Genomic DNA, 19,553 nt, shown 5'->3' on the forward strand with positions numbered 1-19,553 from the left:
AAATTGAAGTAGTGTTCTCTGCAACTTCCACCAATCAATCCTGGTCCTAAGTATCAAGTTAAATCATAACATAGTGCAAAGCAACTCTCACACTTTCTCTGAGCCTTCTCACTTTCCTGGAGCCCTGGTGGCACAGTAGTTAAGAGCTCGGCTGCTAACCAAAAGGTCTGCAGTTCAAATCCACCAGCTGCTCCTTGGAAACAGTATGGGGCAGTTCTTCTCTGTCCTATAGGTCGCTATGAGTCTGAATTGACTTAACGGCAATGATTTTTTTTTTTTTAATTCTTATTTTCAGGCTAAATGAGAAATTCCTTTGACAATTTCTCAAGGGACATGGTCTTCAATCTCCTCATCACCCCCATCACTCTTCCCTGTATTTGACACCTTCTGTCTGAGAACCGATGATCTTCCGAGTTGCACAGGGAAGATTCTGTACTATTGGAAAAGCTGAAAACCATGAATTCAGTGTCCAGGGTGGAATTCCAAGGGGGTGCTGGAGTTTTACTTTCAGACATGGAATGATGTTGATCTACCTTGCTTCTTTAGCTGTGTTCATCCCTGGGAAAGAAAAACGGAAACACAATGGTTAAAATCCCTATCTCTGAACCCCAATGAGCCAGCTTCATGAATTATTTGCAGATAAGGTTTCCATCCTCTCTGGGACACTGTTGGGCTGCGCGTTATTTTGGGAAGGAATATATTAGTATGACGAACTTGTTTAGAGGATGTACAGCCCTATTTGCAAATGTGTCAAGTCAGACTTTAATGTGATTTTAATATTCCCTGTGTAGCACAAAATACCCCATCATGCTCAAGGCAGGAGCTCAGGCCAAAGTCTTTGGAGGTATCCTTGGCTCTTCTTTTCCTCGCCACTCCTGTCCAATCCACCAGCAAATTGTGTCCACTTTGTCTTCAAAATATGCCAGGATATGACCACTTCTCACTACCTCCACTGCTACCATCCTGACCCAACTCACCATCAGCGCTTGCAATTCCTATTGGTCTTCCTGCTTCTACACCTGCCCCCTACAGTCCATGGTCAACATAGAAGACAGAGTGGTCTTGTTTATGTATAAATCAGGTTATATCATTCCTTTCCTCAGAATCTTCCAGTGGTTGCCCATCTCATTTGGGATAGAAGTTCTTATGGGGGCCTAAAAGACCCTTGATGCTCCCCCTGCCCTTCCTCCACCTTCGTCTTCTATGACTTGGTCTCTGGTCCTCCACTACCTTCGAGCATGCTGGCCTACCTGATTGATGTTCCTCAAACAGCCCAAGTCTGGCTTTTTATACCTTTCTCCCTGGATTGCTTCTTTTCAGATATCCAAATGTATCTTTTTATGCTGTAATGTCACCTTTTCAGGGTGACCTTCCCTGTCCACCTGTGTAAAACTACACCACATCCCTGCTTTAGTTTTCTACGTGGTGTTTATCACCATCTGACATGCTACATGTGTTTTGCTTATTTATTGAGAAGAGCATAAGAGCAAAGACTTTCTCTTGTTTTTTGCTATAGTGTAGAACCTAGAACAGTGTTCATTACCCAGTCCACATTCAAATGTGTGTAAAATGATTGAGTGTTGGCTGAATGAATGAATGATTGTTGAAGAAATGAGTGCTATGAGTAAAAATAGCAGCTACCATTGCAAGTAGCTTAATACCATGGTTACTGGAATACTAGATCTTCAATTAATAGCATGTGACCTTGACTAAGTGCCTTGGCTAAGGCACTTAACTTCCAAATCTCAGTTTCTTCAAATGTGAAATCCAGTAACACTGTTACCTAATTCATAGCGTATAGCAGAGATTCAATGAGGACAGAACAGTGCTTGGCATAGAGTAAACACTCAGTGAACATAGCTATCATCTTTGGTTTTATTTTATTTCTTTTTTGAGATTCCAGATAAGTTCTTGGTGCTTTCCTAAGCACCTTAATAAATCACCTAATTATCATAGGAGCCGTACAAATAGGCATTTTACAGATGAGGAAACCCAGGCTCAGAACGCACAAGAAACCTTCTCAAAGCCATTTAATTTTTATGTGGCTGGGCTGTCCAAGTGAGAGCATTATTGACGATGGATTCAGGAGAAGAGCATTTAACCCCAACACAGCCTACGGACCTAGAAGTGAAAGTGATACTCAGGACAGGCCAGTGACTGGCACACAGAGGAAGCCTAGGTCAGTATCACTCGCATCTAAGAATTAATTCTTTCATGTATGCAACAAACGCATACAGGCCACCTGCACGTGCCAGGACCTGGTTTAGTTGCTGGGACTACAGTGACAAACGAGACAAATTCTCTGTCCTAGTGGTGCTCATATTCTAGAGTGGAAAGATAGACAACAAACGTGAAAATAAATCAACACGGTGGATAATTTTATATGGTGCTGGAGTGTGAAGAAAATAAACAGAGGTTAGGATTGGAGGGATGGGTACTGGAGCTGGGGACAGCAGCCATTTCAGATAGAGTGTCAGGAGGTGACATTTGAGTTGAGACTTTAGTGAGATGAGACCATCATGCCATAAGCAGAGGGGAGAGCAATACAGGCAGAGGGGACAGCAAGGGTGAGGGCTCCTAGTAGAGAACCAGCCTAGCATGCCTGAGGCATCATGGGAAGGCTCATGAGCCTGGGGTGGCATGAATAAGACGAGACTGTCAGATGATGTGGCAAAGACCATCTCATGCAGGGTTCTAGAGAGGCCCTGGAAAGGAGTTTTGCATGTGAAATCTGGACAATGAAAAAGAAAGATCTAAGAATTGATGCAATTGAATTGTGGTGTTGGTGAAGCATATCAAATATACTTCAATATATTGCCAGAAAAACAAACAAATCGTCTTGGACAAAGTACCACCAGAATGTTCCTTAGAAGTGAGAATAGTGAGACTTCATTTTATTTACTTTGGACATGTCATCAGGGAAGACCAATGATTAAAAAAGAGTACCATGTTTGGTAAAGTAGAAGGTCAGCAAGACAAGGGAAACCCTCCATGAGACAGATTGACAAGATAGCTTCAATAGTGGACTCAAACATACCAACAATCATGGAGGTAGCATAGGACTGGGCAAAATTTTGTTCTGTTTTACAAAAGGCCACCATGAGTTGAAGCTAACTTGACAGTAATTAACAACAACAGGTGAGGAGTTTGAAGTTTATTCACATCACAGGAGGAAACCACTGGAAGATTTCAAGCAAGGGAAAAGTATATCAGTGTACGCTTTGAAAAGATTGCTGGAACTGCTTTGTGGACACAGAACTACAACAGGCCTGAGTGGAAGCAGGGAGCTGCTCAGGGCTACTGCAGTCACGTGGCCATGAGATGCTTGAGGCATGGACCACGTCCATACTGTAGGACTGGAAATGGGGGAAAGTGGTTCGATTTGGGATACATTTTGGAAATAGAGTAGATAGGACTCAGTGATGAAATGGATATGATTTGTAAAGAAAATAAGAGATTTAAATATTAACCCCAGATTTTTGACCCATCCTTAGGTAGGTAGAGGATTTATTTATTTATGTAGATGGGGCTGACTGTAGAAAGAGGGGTTTGGAATGCACGTGTTGAGGGGATGGTTAGAAGTGGAGATTTAACAGTTTTAGTTTGAAAACCAACTAAACCTGGAGCTGGAAAACCAAAAGGGGAGAACACGCTTGGCATATCTCAAGCTGAAAGCACTGAAGAAAAAATTCAAGTCTTGAGTTGCAATTTTGTAGGGTTCTGTGGGCAAAATATTGAATGACACAGGAAGCATCAAAAGAAGATGGAAGGAATACACAGAGTCACTGTACCAAAAAGAATTGTTCAATGTTTAGCCATTTCAGGAAGTAGCATGTAATCAAGAACCAATGGTATTGAGGGAAGTTCAAGCTGCTCTGAAGGCATTGGCAAAAAACAAAGCTCCAGGAATTGACGGAATACCAGTTGAGATGTTTCAACAAACAGATGCAACCCTGGAGGTGCTCACCTGTCTCTACCAAGAAATAAGCCAATGGAATATGGAAATGATCAAATGATATCAATAATATCACATGCAAGTAAAATTTTGCTAAAGATAACTCAAAATGGTTGCAGCAGTACATTGACAGGGAACTGCCAGAAATTCAAGCTGGATTCAGAAGAGGACATGGAACAAGGGATATCATTGCTTATGTCAGCTGCTGAATGCAGAGAGTACCAGAAAGATGTTTACCTGTGTTTCATTGGCTATGCGAAGGCATTTGACCATGTGCATCACAACAAATTATGGATAACACTGCAAAGAATGGGAATTCCAGAACACTTAATTGTGCTCATGAGGAACCTGTACATAGACCAAGAGGCAGTTGTTGGACTAGAACAAGGGGAAACGGCATGATCTTAAATTAGAAAAGGTGTGCATCAGGGTTGTATCTTTTCACCATACTTATTCAATCTATACGTTGAGAAAATAATCCGAGAAGCTGGACTATATGAAGAGGGACACAGCATCAGGATTGGAAGAAGACACATTAACAACCTGCGATATGCAGACGATACAACCTTGCTCACTGAAAGCAAGGAGGACTTGAAGCACTTACTGATAAAGATAAAAGACTACAGTCTTCAGGATGGACTACACCTTAACTAGAGAAAACAAAAATCCTCACAACTGGACCAATAAGCAACATCACAATAAGCGGAGAAAATATTGACATTGTCAAGGATTTCATTTTACTTGGATCCACAACCAACACCCATGGAAGCAGCAGTCAGGAAATCAAATGATGTATTGCATTGGGCAAATCTGCTGCAAAAGACCTCTTTAAACGTTGAAAAGCAAAGATGTCACTTTGAGGACTAAGTGTGCCTGACCCAAGCCATAGTATTTCAATCGCCTCATATGCATTTGAAAGCAGGACAATGGATAAGGAGGGCCAAAGAAGAATTGATGCCTTTGAATTACGGTGTTGGCAAAGAATATTGACTATACCATGGAATGCCAGAAGAGCAAACAAATCTGTCTTGGAAAAAGTACAGCCAGAGTGCTCTTTAGAAGCAAGGGTGGCAAGACTTGGTCTCACATATTTTGGACATGTTGTCAGGAGGGATCAGTCCCTGGAGAAGGACATCATGCTTGGTAAAGTAGAGGGTGAATGTAAAAAGAAGAAGACCCTCAATGAGATGGATTGACACAGTGGCTGCAACAATGGGCTCACACATAGCAATGATGGCTCAGGACTGGGCAATATTTTGTTTTGTTGTACATAGGGTTGCTATGAGTCAGAACTAACTTGATGGCACCTAACAACAACAACATTTTGGTTTCAGAAATGTTAAGTGATGGTCTTAGAGTCAATGAAATAAAATACTGCAGCAGGGAATTCATAGGATGTCCAAGGGCTGACAGTGCCTTTGGAGATGACCTACTCAGCACCATTCGTGAGCCTAAAGAGAGGACCTGCCTTTCCTTGCTCAAAGTCATACTGCCAGAAGATGACAGCAAGGGGACTGTAACACACCCTCCTTTTTTCCCTGGGCCTGGATCTCACTCTACTGATGCTTCTGAAGGGCCTAACCCCATACTCCTGGGATAGACAGGCCAGTGATTCATCTTACAGTGGACATCCTCATCAGACCCCTCCTTTTTTTCCAGGAAGAACACTTTGCTGGTCAACGATGGGTTTGCGATTTCTGGTGCATTGCTGATGGCCTGTTCTCTTCAGGCAGGAGCCTTTGAAATGCTCATTGTGGGTCGTTTCATCATGGGCGTGGATGGAGGTAAGACTTCGCCAGGAGAGGAAGGAAATATGAGGGGTATTTGGGTAGTCATAATGACTGGGGCCCACTGCTGGCAATTAGTTAGTCGGCACCCAGGATGCTAGATACCCTGTGTCTTATTCATCTAGTGCTGCTATAAGAAAAATACCACAAGTGGATGGCTTTAACAAAGAGAAGTTTATTCTCTCACAGTCCAGTAGGCTAGAAGTCCGAATTCAGGACGCCAGCTCTAGGGAATGCTCTCTCTCTGTTGGCTCTGGAGGAAGGTCCTTGTCTTCAGTCTTCCCTTGGTGTGGGAGTATCTCAGTGCAGGAACCTTGGGTTCAAAGGATGCACTCTGCTCCCAGCACTGCTTTCTTGGTGGTATGAGGTTCTCCATGTCTCTCTGCTTGCTTCTCTCTTTTATATCTCAAAAGAGATTGGCTTAAGATACTATCTAATCTTGTAGATCTCATCAATATAACTGCCACTAATCCATCTCTTTACATCATAGTGATAGGATATATAACACATAACGAAATCACAACAGATGACAAAATGGTAAACAATCACACAATACTGGCAATCATAACCTAGCAAAGTTGATGGATATTTTGGGGGGACACAATTCAACCCATGACACCCTGTATAAAGTGAGATAGCCCCATGAGATGAATCATCCCACTGACAATGCTGCAGCACCCTAATTGAGAAATGATGACTGGGAGGGCTGGACCCAAGTCCATCCCAAAGACTAGGATGGTCTTTAGCATGTAATGTCTTCTACTTTGTCACTTTCACCATAAAATTCTTATTTCAAGGTTATCTGTGATTTCCAGGGAGCTTGTGCGAGAGTTGTGTTTCCTGTCTGTGCCTCTGAATCACTCATCCTTCCATTTATTCACCAAATGTTTACAAGTGCCTGCTCTGCCAGCCATTCTTCTACATACTGGGGCATAATGGTTAACAAGGCACTCAAGTCCTTACCCCTGAGGGTCAACATTCTAGTTGGGTGGACAGATACATAATTAGATACATAAGACAGGTAGTGGCAAGTCCTAAGAAGAAAACCAAGTAGGGCAGGGAGATAGTGAGGGCTATTTTATGTAGGCCAGTCAGGGAAGACCATTCAGAGAAGGAACCATATGAGCAGAGAAGTGGATGAATCAAGGACAAGAGCCAAGCAAATATCTGGGGAGTTGGGTTCCTAGCAGAGGGAATAAGACAACAGCCCAAATGCAGAAGTGTCCTTGGCATGTTTGAGGAAGAGTAAGGTGGACAGTGTGGCGGCAGTTTGGTCATGGGGAGAGTGTGGAGAGGAGCCAGTGGTAATATGTTGGGCTTTGTTGGTCATAGTCAGGACTGTGGATTTATGCTGAGATGATGGGACGCCAGGGGAGGTTTGGGAGGAATGTGACATGATCTGCTTAATATGATTCTTCCTGCTCCTTTGTATAGAAGAGAGTATAAGTGGGCAGGCAGGAGTGGAATCAAGGGAACAAGTTGTCTGGGGGAGATGGGCTGTGGCTGGGACAACGGCAGCAGTGGAGGTGGTGAGATATGATAAGATTTTTGCCATGAGGTGTGAAAGTAGAATACACAAAATATATTGTTGAAAAAAAAAAGAGGTATTGAGGTATTTGTGGAAACAGTGCAGACTTTAAGATTAGAAATACCTGGGTTTGAATCCCAGCTCTGCCATTTACCAACTGCTGCTACTACCAACAAGGGCCCTGATGGCACAATGGTTAAGTGCTTGGCTGCTAACCAAAAGTTGGCAGTTCAAACCCACCAGCCACTCCATAAGAGAGAAGACCTGGAGATCTTTTTTTCTCCAGAAGACCGGGAGAAGAATTTTTATTGGTAAAAATAAAGGTTGGTGTTTATGTAATGTTTTACAGTTGATCCATCATGTTCATGTGCCTCGTCTCCTTAGATCTCCTACTAAATGTAAAGGGAGTTATTTCGTTCTCATTTTGTATATGGGGAAACCAAGACTCAAACTGATGTGCCAGTAAAGTGGTTAAGGGTGAGGGCTATGGGTTCAGACTGTCTGGTTTCAAGTCTGCCTCTGCCATTTACCTACATAATTTCACTGTCTTGTCTCTATCAGTTAGGTTTTGCTTCGTTAAAAAAAAAAAAACGTAGCTCCATAAAACAATAGCCATTTTATTGAGAATCCGATTCTGTGGGTTGGCTGGGTGGTGGTTCTGATGTGGGTGGCTCTGCCGATCTCCGCTGGCATCTCTTACATGTCTGTGGTCAGTTGCAGGTGGGTAGTGGCTGGATAATCTGGCAAAAGGACCTAAAGATAAGGCCTCCCTCATTGGGTTGTGTAGGAGTCCCTGAGGGGTGCAGACAGTTAACATGGTCAGTAGTTAAACGAAAGTTTGGAGGTTCAAGTCCACCCAGAGATGCCTTGGAAGTAGGCCTGGCGATCTGTTTTCAAAAAAGTCAGTCATTGAAAACCCAATGGAGCACAGTTATACTCTGACACACAAGGGGTGTCTATGAGCCAGAGTCAGAATTAACTCGATGGCAACTGGTGTTGGGTTATGAAAAATTAAATGATATACTACATGTGTGATGGAGCCCTGGTGGTGCAGTTGTTAGGAGCTTGGCTCAGTGGAAACCAGCCGCTCAATGGAAACCCAATGGGGCAGTTCTTTGTCCTGTAGGGTCACTATGAGTCAGAATCAACTTGACAGCAGTGGGTGTGGTATGAGTACATGTGTGAAGCAGTTGGGACAGTTCCAGGTACTTAGTACCCCACCCCATCCCAGGTATGGTGGTGGCATTATTTTCATTATTGTTGTTGTTTTTATTCTTAGTTAATAAGGGCCGGATCCAGGATTTGAACCCAGGTATTCTGATTTCAGATGGTGTCTATCTGATTTCAGACTACCTGGATTCAAATTCTGGATCTGCTGCTCATTAACTAAGAAGGGGCCCTGGTGGTGCAGTGGTTAAGCACTTGGCTACTAACTGAAAGTTTGGTTATTTGAACCTACCAGCTGCTCCTCAGGAGAAAGATATGGCAGTCTGATTTCGTAAAGATTACAGCTTTGGAAACCCTATGGGGCAGTTCTACTCTGTCCTATAGGATCACTATGAGTCGGAATCCACTCGACGGCAGTGGGTTTGGCTGGGTTTTTTTAGTCTGGTTTCAAAGACCCTGCCTACTCTGGAGAGAGAGTGCATAATATTGGCACATATAAACTTGAAAATCCTTTCCTTCCTGGGAGGTTTCTATTTTATCCCTTCAGCCTTTTTCCTGTTGCTTTGACTGTCTAGCTCTCCTAGGGGAGGCGGCACCTACTGCGCACAACTGGTTGTTATCTGAATGTGCTACTTAAAAAGAAGCTGCATTCAAAGATAGATGCCGTTTTTACAAAACCACATATTCAAAATAAATGTCTTGGACCTTTTGTTCCTGTGAGTTCTTCGCAATGAAGCCCAGGAAAATAAAAAGAAAGGAAGAAGGAGCAAGGAGCGGGGCGGGGGAGGCGGGGGGGCTGGTGGTGGGGAAGGACTCCTGACTTCTGGAGCGTAGCCTGTTGGAGTAGCACCAAGGCGTGGAGACTTTATGCCATTTTTTTTTCACAGAACCCCCTTAAAGCAGAGCGAGAAATTTAAGGGCATTTAAGGTGAGGTGAACTCTATGGGGCAGTTCTACTCTGTCCTGTAGGGTCGCTATGAGTCGGAATCGACTCGACAGCACTGGGTCTGGGTAAGGTCAGGTGATTGGTCAAAAACAAAGGAAAATTACTGGCCATACACTGAATAGCCTGACCAACTTAAAATAAATAACTTAAAGCCAAATGACAAGCCTGAAGGATTTTCAAGAACTAGGAGGCTCTAAGATGGTGCTGCTCAAACTGAGCTCTCAGTCTGTGAATTTGAACAGGTGAGGAGCAAGGAGTAAGGTATTCAGAAGACGCGTATTGTAGTCTTCCTGCTCCTTACTAGCTGAGTGGCCTTAGACAAGCCTACGGCCACTCTGAGCTCAGTTTCCTCATATGTAAAGTAGAGATAATGATACCTATCATTTGTGTCAAGACTAACATTAGTCAGTGGAGATTCAGTGGTAAAATTCTCACTTTCCATGCAGAAGACCCAGGTATGATTCCCGGCCAGTACATAGCAACCACCCGTCTATCAGTGGAGGCTTGTGTGTTGCTCTGATGCTGAACAGGTTTGAGTGGAGCTCCCAGACTAAGATGGACTAGAAAGAAAGGCCTGGAGATCTACTCCCAAAAATCAGCCAGTGAAGACGCTGTGGATCACAAGGGTCAGATCTACAACCAATCATGACGATGGGGCATGACCAGGGAGCATTTCATTCCTTTGTGCATGGGGTTGCCATAAGCCAGGGCCTGACTCGACAGCAGCTAACGACAACAACATGCAGAATAAACAGATGTATTAACTTGAAAGAAGCAACAGTAAAATCGACAGCTGGCTTTTCAACAACAAAAATGGATGACAAAAAACAGAAGAACAATTTTTTCAAATAACTGCCAATCTAGAATTGTCTACCCAGTGTAAATACCTCCAAAAATAAAGGTGAAATGAAGACACTTTTTTTTCTTATCAAACAGAAACAAATAAAACTACACAAAAGCAATTTTACCTGTTCTTCAGGCAAATAATAATAATAATAATTCCAGATGGAAGCCTGGAAATGCTGGAAATGCCTGTATTTATATGTGAGGAGCCTGAGGCTTAGAGACTAACAGCTCAGCGTGTCACAGTCAGGATGCAGCTGGGCTGAGATGGGAGCACAGTCTGCCTGACTCCATGCATCTTCTATGCTACAAGGCTAACAGGAACCAGGGAGATGCTGTGGGTCAGGGAGTCCCATTGTTCAGGAATTCCTGCACCTTCCTCAGGATTCTTCCATCTCCCTGTTTCACCTATGCAATGATTTACCCACCACCCTTCTTTAAATGATGTCCTCTGTTGCATGAATGGTTTGCGCTCAACTACTAACTGAAAGGTTGGGGTTCTGAACCCAACCGGCAGCGCCTGGAGCAACGTCCTGGCAATCTGCTTCTACAAAGATTACAGCCAAGAAAACCCTACGGAGCACAGGTCTACTCTGCAATGGGGTCGCCGTGAGCTGGAATGGAATGAATGGCAAGAGATTTGGTTTGGTTTGGCTTCTTTAAATGGACTTTTTTTTTTAAGTTAAATAAATACATTTGAGAAGAAAATAAAAGTTTACCATAGTCTCTTAAGACACTAGGTTCTCTCCCCTACCTGTTCTCACTCTGATCTTCTCCCCCGCCACTTCCCATTGCTCACTCCACTCCAGACACACTTCTGCCTTTAAGGTACCGGTCCCACTTCTGCCTCAGGGACATGCCCATTGTTCTCTCCCTGGAGCACTCTTCCCAGAATTTCCCTGGCTAGCTCCCTCACCCTCTGCAGCACATTGGTTGAGTTTCCCTGACCACCCTATTTCATATGGCAACGTTCCCCACCTCCGAGCACCCCATTTTTCCCTCTTGCTTTGTTTCTCTTCAGAGGAACCATTGCCTTCTATTATACTGAGTATTTGTCAGAAGTCTGCTCAACCTCCCTCCAACACCACCCCTCCCCAGACTGCAAGCTACCTGACAGCAAGGCTGTTTATGTTTCATTCCTTGCTGTTGTCTCAGTGTCTCGTGTGGTGACCACTACAAAGTGTACACTCAATAAATATTGTCTAACGGATGAATAAATGGAAAACGAGAATCCTTTGCCACAAGGGAAGGGTAAAGATAGATAGATAGATAGATAGACAGACAGACAGACAGACAGACAGACAGACAGACAGGTAGATAGTGCCCTGGCGGCACAGCAGTTAAGTGCTCAGCTGCTAACTGAAAGGCAGTGGTTTGAACCCACCAGCTGCTCCATGGAAGAAAGATATGGCAGTCTCCTTCTGCAAAAATTTACAACCTCAGAAACCCTATGGGGCAGTTCTACTCTCTGCTATTGGGTTGCTATGAGAATCCCTTGTCATAAAGGAAGAGTTCTGCTTTTGGAAGTAATTATAGAAAGGATCTGTTTAAAGACGCTACCCAAGTAGAAAAGACTTATAGGACCACAATACAGAAAAGAAGAGAAACCAGATAGGTAAGCCCTTCATTTGGGGACACTTTTCCTCTAAAAGTATCTTCCAATTCCAGTTCCAATTAGAACTTTCAACAGGTTAATGGGGGCTGAAGTCCTGCCAAATAGGAAGGTTACAGGTAACCCTAGGGCTACATCATAGGAATAAGGTGAACCATATACTCGAAGGAGTAAAGCCACCTTTGAAGTATTTCAGTCTCTCTGACTGGATAGTGGTGATCTGGGATTGCTAATGCTTCTAGCCTACCACCCTACCAGAAGCAGACATCCAGAACCTCAAATTATTTCTGCAATTTTCATATATACTCTGGCACTCAATTAAAAAATAATCAGGCATACAAGGAGAAAACCAAGAGAGATAACAGAAAAAAGAAACAGACTGCCAGGTGATTCTGAGAATGATGACATCCCACGCAGACTTTAGTTATACCTAACATGATCAGATAATCGAAAGATAAGATTGGGAATTTTGGCAAAGAAAAGGAAACTATAAAAGGTACCAGATCAAAATTCTAGAACTAAAAAACACAAAAAGTGAAATTAAGAGCTTCATGGATGGTTTTATCAGAAGATTGTGTGCAACTGAAAGGAAAATCAGGGAGCTAAAGAATGAATGATCAGAAGAAAATGCTCAGACTGGGGAATGGAAAATACAAAAAAAGAGGGTAAGAAGTGTTCGGGAAATGGTGTAAGTGTGTAACATGATCACTGGAGTACCAGAAGGAGAGAAGACCTAAGAGAATGGAGAAAATGGGGAAAAAGCAATTTTTGTGAGATAATGGCCAACATTTTTTTTTTCCCCAAAACTGATAAAAGATTTCAAAAAGCATTATGGACCCTAAGGAGGATAAATACAAAAAAAAAAAGACCACCAACCACCGGTAAACACCTCCTATATGTGGGCATGTCTATCAAGGGCAAATGGAAGGTTATTTAAAAAAAGAGTCAGAATAAGCACATGTATTACCTTCAAAGAAGCAATGGTGAAATGGACAGGTGGCTTTTCAGCAGAAAACAATGGATGACAAAAAACAGAAGAATGGTATTTTCAAAGAGCTGGAAGAGAATAACTGCCAATCTAGAATTGTCTACCCAGTGTAAAATACCTCCAAAAATAAAGGTGAAATGAAGATACTTTCTTTAATCAAACAAAAACTAATAAGATTGCACAAAAGCAATTTTGCCTGCTCTTCAGGCAAAAAAATAATCCCAGATGGAAGCTTGGAAATGCAGGAAGGAATTGAGCAGCCTAAAGGGTAAATAATAGGGTAAATCGAATAGATATTGAAGATACAGCTGTGACCTGTGCAAGGCGGGAACCTATCAGAGAATGAACACTCAAATATTTTCCACTAAGTAGAAAATGATAGAAAAGTGGTGACTGTACCCTGTCAAAGGCGGAAAACTCAAGAGACCTAGAAAAACAAGGCCATCCCATCGAGTTCTGTCTCTCACAGTTTTTGCTGTAGAAAACAATGATAACGCGTGTGGTGGGATTTCGTGTGTGTGTGTGCGTGCGTGCACATGTGTGTGTGAGTGTGTGCAGAGAAACAGAGAGCTAAAATACACCACTACAATAGTGTATAGATCAAGTAGGCACTAAATGGAATCAAAATGTTTTGAAGTCTTTGCATTGTCTGGGAAGTGAAAAAATTACTAATTTATATTAGATTTCAACGAGATACAGATATGTGACATATCTGTAGGGAAACCATTAAAAAATAGAAAATACTTTATAACAAGCAAATGATATAATAAAAATACTTAACCCAAAAGAAGGTAAGAGAGAGGAGAGAAAACAGATGCTAAAGGAGTGGGACATGTAGAAAGCACATAGTAAGGTGTAATATTTAAATACAGGTATACCACTAATTGCTTGCTTAAAGCGAAGAGGACTTGAAGCACTTACTGATGAAGATCCAAGACCATAGCCTTCAGTATGGATTACACCTCAACATAAAGAAAACAGAAATCCTCACAACTGGACCAATAAGCAACATCATGATACCAAAAAAAACCCAAACCCAGTGCCGTGGAGTCGATTCTGACTCATAGCGACCCTGCAGGACAGGGTAGGACTGCCCCATAGAGTTTCCAAGGAGTGCCTGGCGGATTTGAACTGCCGACCCTTTGGTTAGCAGCCATAGCACTTAACCACTATGCCACCAGGGTTTCCAACATCATGATAAATGGAGAAAAGACTGAAGTTGTCAAGGATTTCATTTTATTTGGATCCACAATCAATGCTCATGGAAGCAGCAGTCAAGAAATCAAATGACATATTGCAACGGGCAAATCTGGTGCAAAAGACCTCCTTAAAGTGTTGAAAAGCAAAGGTGTCACTTTGAGGACTAAGGTGCACTTTAGAAAGCGAGGATGGCAAGGCTTCTTCTCACATACTTTGGACATGTTATCAAGACAGACCAGTCCCTGCAGAAGGACATCATGCTTGGTAAAGTAGAAAACAAACAAACCCATTGCCATGGTGACCCTGTAGGATAGACTAGAACTGCCCTCATAGAGTTTTCCAAGGAGTCGCTGATGGATTCAAACTGCTGACATTTTGCTTAGCAACCATAGCCCTTAACCATTGCACCACCAGGGTTCATGGTAAAGTAGAGGGTTAGTGAAGAAGAGGAAGACCCTCAAGGAGATAGATTGACACAGTGGCTGCAACAATGGGCTCAAACACAGCAGTAATTGTGAGGATGGTGCAGGACCCGTTCTGTCGTACACAGATAGGGTCACTATGATCAGAACCAACTTGACAACACCTGATGACAACAATAACATGGCATTAATTAAGGAGCTCTGGTGGGGCAGTGTTAAATGCTCAGCTAAGCAAAAAAGGTTGGCAGTTCCAACCCGCAGCTGCTCCATGGATGGGAGAAAGATCTGGCAGTCTGCTTCCATAAAGATTTACAGCCTTGGAAACCCTATGGGGCAGTTCTACTCTGTCCTAAAGGGTCACTATAAGTCGGAATCGACTCAACAGCAATGGGTTTGATGTGGGTTTTATATCAGTAACTACTGCAAGTGTAAATGGGCCCAGTATTCCAATGAAAAGATAAAAATGGCCAGATTGGATAAATCAAAGACCTAACTATGTGCTGCTTTTACGAAACACGTGTTAAACATAAAGACACAGAAACGTTGGAGGTAAAAGCATGGGCAACAACTATGCCACGCAAACATGAACCCAGACAGCTGGCATAGTAGCAATGCTAGTGTTAGACCAAGCAGACTTTAAGGAAAGGGGGGTTATTAGGGACAATGAGAGACATTTCATGGTGATGAAACCTTCAATTCACTGGGGATACAATTCTAAACTTGTTATAAACCTGATAAAAACATGAAAATATAAAAAGTAAAAGTTAACTACACTAAAATGAGAAGTAGTGTCTCAGTAACTGACAGAAAAATGGACAAAAACATCAGTAAGTATATAGAAGATTTGCCAGGAATAAATATGACCTAATTAACATGTATAGGACATTAAACCTCAAGACTGCAAAGCACACATTCCTTTTTAGCGAATATGGATCATTAAAAACAAAACTGACTGCATTCTGAACCATAAAGCAAGGCTCAACACATTTCAAAGGATTGTATTGGACTACCGTCTCTGATCACCGTAGAATTAACTTATCAATTAATTACAAAAAGATAAATAGAAAACCATTGTATCTTAGTAAGTTAACAGTATACTTCTAAGTAACCAGTGGAGTCCCTGGGTGGTGCAAACAGTGAACATGCTTGCCTGCTAGCTGAAAGGTTGATGGTTTGAGTCCCCCCAGAGATGCCTAGAAAGAAAGCCTCGCTATCTACTCCTGAAAAATTGGCCACTGAGAACCCTATGGAGCACACTTCTACTCTGACACACATGGAGCTGCCGTGAGTTAGAACTGACTGGATGGCAGTTTTTTTTTTTTTTTGGTTAAGTAATCAGTGGACAAAAAAGAAAGAAAGAAATCACAGCGGAGATTAGAAATTTTTTTTTCATATAATTTTTATTGTGCTTTAAGTGAAAGTTTACAAATCAAGTCAGTCTCTCACATAAAAACTTATATACACCTTGCTACACACTCCCAATTACTCTCCCCCTAATGAGACAGCCCCCTCCCTCACTCCACTCTCTCTTTTCGTGTCCATTTCGCCAGCTTCTAACCCCCTCCACCCTCTCATCTCCCCTCCAGGCAGGAGATGCCAACATAGTCTCAAGTGTCCACCTGATCCAAGAAGCTCACTCCTCACCAGCATCCCTCTCCAACCCATTGTCCAGTCCAATCCATGTCTGAAGAGTTGGCTTCGGGAATGGTTCCTGTCCTGGGCCAACAGAAGGTCTGGGGGCCATGACCACCAGGGTCCTTCTGGTCTCAGTCAGACCATTAAGTCTGGTCTTATGAGAATTTGGGGTCTGCATCCCACTGCTCTCCTGCTCCCTCAGGTGGAAAATATTTTTAATTAAATGATAATAATATATATGATTTTCAAAAGGTTTTGGATATTGCTAAAACCATGCTTAGAGTAATATGTATAAACTTAAAGGATATACTCTAGAAAGAGGAAAGGCTGAATGAAAGCCAATGATCTAAGCGTCCATCTCAAGAAGTCAGAGACAGAGTGCACATTAGAGAATATAAGCAAAACCAACGTGGATTCTGTAAGAGACATCAAATTGATAAACCTCCTTGGGAGACTGTTTATAAAAATAGAGAGAAGGAGTTAATAATGAAAAGTAGGAATGGAAAGGATAGATCCTCAGGCATTCCAAAGAAAATAAGTATATTATGAACAAATTCATATAATATATTTGAAAGCTTTAGATGAAATGTACAAATTCCTAGGAAGACAAAACTTATCAAAATTGACATAAGAAAAAATAGAAAATCTGAATAGATCTATATCTATTAAATAAGTTGAACATGTACTTAAACATCTTCCAACAACAACAGCAACAAAAAAATTCAAGGCCCAGATGGCTTCTTTTAAGAAAGAAAGAACACTAGTGCCATACAAACATCTCCAGAGGGGATATTCCAATTTGTTTTGTAAGATCAGCATGTCCTTGATACCATATCCTTACAAAAACTTTAAAGAAAAATTATAGGCCAATATCATTCATGAGGGTAGATATAAAAATCTTAAACAAAATACTAACAAACCCAACCATATATGTAGCTGTTAGTTGCCATTGAGTTGGCTCTGACTCACAGTGACCTTAGGTACAACAAACAAAACGTTGCTTGAGTCCATCACTGTAACCACTGTATATTTTGAGTGCCTTAAAAAAAAAAAAATTTTTTTTTTTTTCCCAACCTAGGAGGCTCATCTTCTACCACTATATAAGACAATATTCTGTTGTGATCTATAGGGTTTTCATTGGCTAATTTTTGGAAGTAGATCACCAGGCCTTTCTTCCTAGTCTGTCCTAATCTGGAAGCTCTGCTGAAACCTGTCCATCATGGGTGACCCTGCTAGTATTTGAAATACTGATGGCATAGCCTCCAATATCATAGAAACATGCAAGCCACCACATCACAACAAACTGATAGATGGGTGGTTATTGTTAGGTGCGGTTGAGTCTGTTCTGACTCATAGCAACCCTGTGTGTGCATGAAACACTGCCCGGTCTGCACCTTCTTCACAGTTATTGCTATTCGTGAGCCCATCGTTGCAGCCACTGTGTCAATCTACCTCATTGAAGGTCTTCTTCTTTTTCACTGACCCTCTACTTTACCAAGCATGATGTCCTTCTCCAGGGACTGATCCCTCCTGATAACACGTCCAAAGTATGTGAGACATAGTCTCACCATCCCTGTTTCTAAGGAGCACTCTGGCTGTACTTCATCCAAGACAGGCTTGTTTGTTCTTTTGGCAGTCCATGGTATATTCCATATTCTTCGCCAACACCATAATTCAAAGACGTCAATGTGTCAATTCTTCTTTGGTCTTTCTTATTTCTTGTCCAGCTTTCACATGCATATGAGGTGATCAAAAACATCATGGCTTGGGTCAGGGGCACCTTAGTCTTCAAGGTGACATCTTAGCTTTTCAACACTTTGAAGAGGTCTTTTGCAGCAGATTTGCCCAATGCAATGCGTCTTTTGATTTCTTGACTGCTGCTTCCATAGGTTTTGATTGTGGATCCAAGTAAAATGAAATCCTTGACAACTTCAATCTTTTCTCCTTTGATGATCGTGTTGCTTATTGGTCCAGTTGTGAGGATTTTTGTTTTCTTTATGTTGAGGTATAATCCATATTGAAGACTGTGGTCTTTGATCTTCATCAGTAAGTGCTTCGAGTCCTCTTCACTTTCTGCAAGCAAGGTTGTTTCATGTGCATAACACAGGTTGTTAATGACAACCTGCGTTATGCACATGAAACAACCTTGCTAATGATAAAAGGTAATATGTCAAGACTCGGATGGATTATCCCATCAATAGAAGATTTCATGGACTTTGAAAATCAATCAAGGCAATTGACCATATTAAAGTAAATTTTAAGAAAAATCTTTGATTATCTTGATATATGAAGAAAAGTCATTTGATAAAATTCAACATCCATTTTTGGTAAAGAATAAATAACATATCTCTTAGAAAACTAGGAACAGAAGGGAAGTTTCTTAAACTGATAAAGAGTATCTACAAAAACCTACAGCAATTATCATATTTAATGGTACAAAGTTAACTGATTTTCATCTGAGTGCAAGAGTGAGACAAGGATGCTTGCTCTCACAACTTTAAGTAAACATTGTACTGCAGGTCTTGTTGTAAGCAAGCAGGGCTTAATCACTTCATCATAAAAATCATTAAATACCTAGGAATAAAACCAATAAAACTAATGAGAAATGTGTAATACCTCTACTCACACAGGCAAAAACCCAGTGAAACATTATTGAGAAAAATTAGAGACTTAAACAAATGGAGAGATAGTCCATCTTCATAAACTGGCAGACTCCCTATTATAAAGGTGCCAGTTCTCTCTAAATTGATGTATAGGTTAAAGACAAATGCAGTCAAAATCCAAGCAGATTTTTTAAAATGAAAATTGCAGGATGATTTTAAGCTGTCTATGGAAATACGAAGTGCCAAGAATATCCAAAATAATCTTCTAGAAGAAAAAGTGAGAATCTACAAGATATCAACACCTATTAGAGAGCTACAGGAATTTAAACAGAATGGAACTGCTGAAAGATAGACAAACAGAACAGTGGAATATACCTGAGGCTTCAGATGCAGCCCCAGGTGTATATGGACACTTCATCTAAGGCAAAGGTGTTGCTGAGAGCTGAGAGGAAGGGATGTCTTTTAAATAAATTGTGCCAGGTCAATTGGATATTCTATCAAAAATGAAATGTGCTGGAGGCGGGGCCAAGATGGCAAACTAGGTAGACACTACCTTGGATCCCTCTTGCAATAAAGACTCGGAAAAACAAGTGAATCGATCAATCTACGAACCCTGAACAACAAACACAGATTTAGAGACGGAGAACGAACAAATACAGGGAAGCAGCGACTGTTTTCCGAGCCTGGAGCCAGCGTCCCAGTCAGGTAACCTTGGCGCTGGGCTTAGGTCTGGGTCCAGGGGAGCTGAACTCAAAATCTTGTGATGGCGCAAACAAGGGGCGCAGCCCTACCCCCCTGAACTGACCCCGGGAGGGGGCCCAGCCTGTCCGCGCGGGCGGCGTGGCAACGCGGCTTGTGGGAGAAGTC

At 41.9% G+C, this 19,553-nt stretch overlaps 1 protein-coding gene across 1 annotated transcript in view; it reads left to right on the plus strand.

Moving 5' to 3' along the window:
- SLC2A9 (solute carrier family 2 member 9) overlaps positions 1-19,553 on the plus strand; it is a 262,289-nt gene that overhangs the window by 44,664 nt on the left and 198,072 nt on the right. The window contains 1 exon segment of the mRNA XM_064286323.1: positions 5,615-5,739. Within this exon segment, the coding sequence (XP_064142393.1) occupies positions 5,615-5,739 (125 nt within the window).

This window comes from Loxodonta africana, chromosome 5, assembly GCF_030014295.1.
Source record: "Loxodonta africana isolate mLoxAfr1 chromosome 5, mLoxAfr1.hap2, whole genome shotgun sequence".
Taxonomy (NCBI): domain Eukaryota; kingdom Metazoa; phylum Chordata; class Mammalia; order Proboscidea; family Elephantidae; genus Loxodonta; species Loxodonta africana.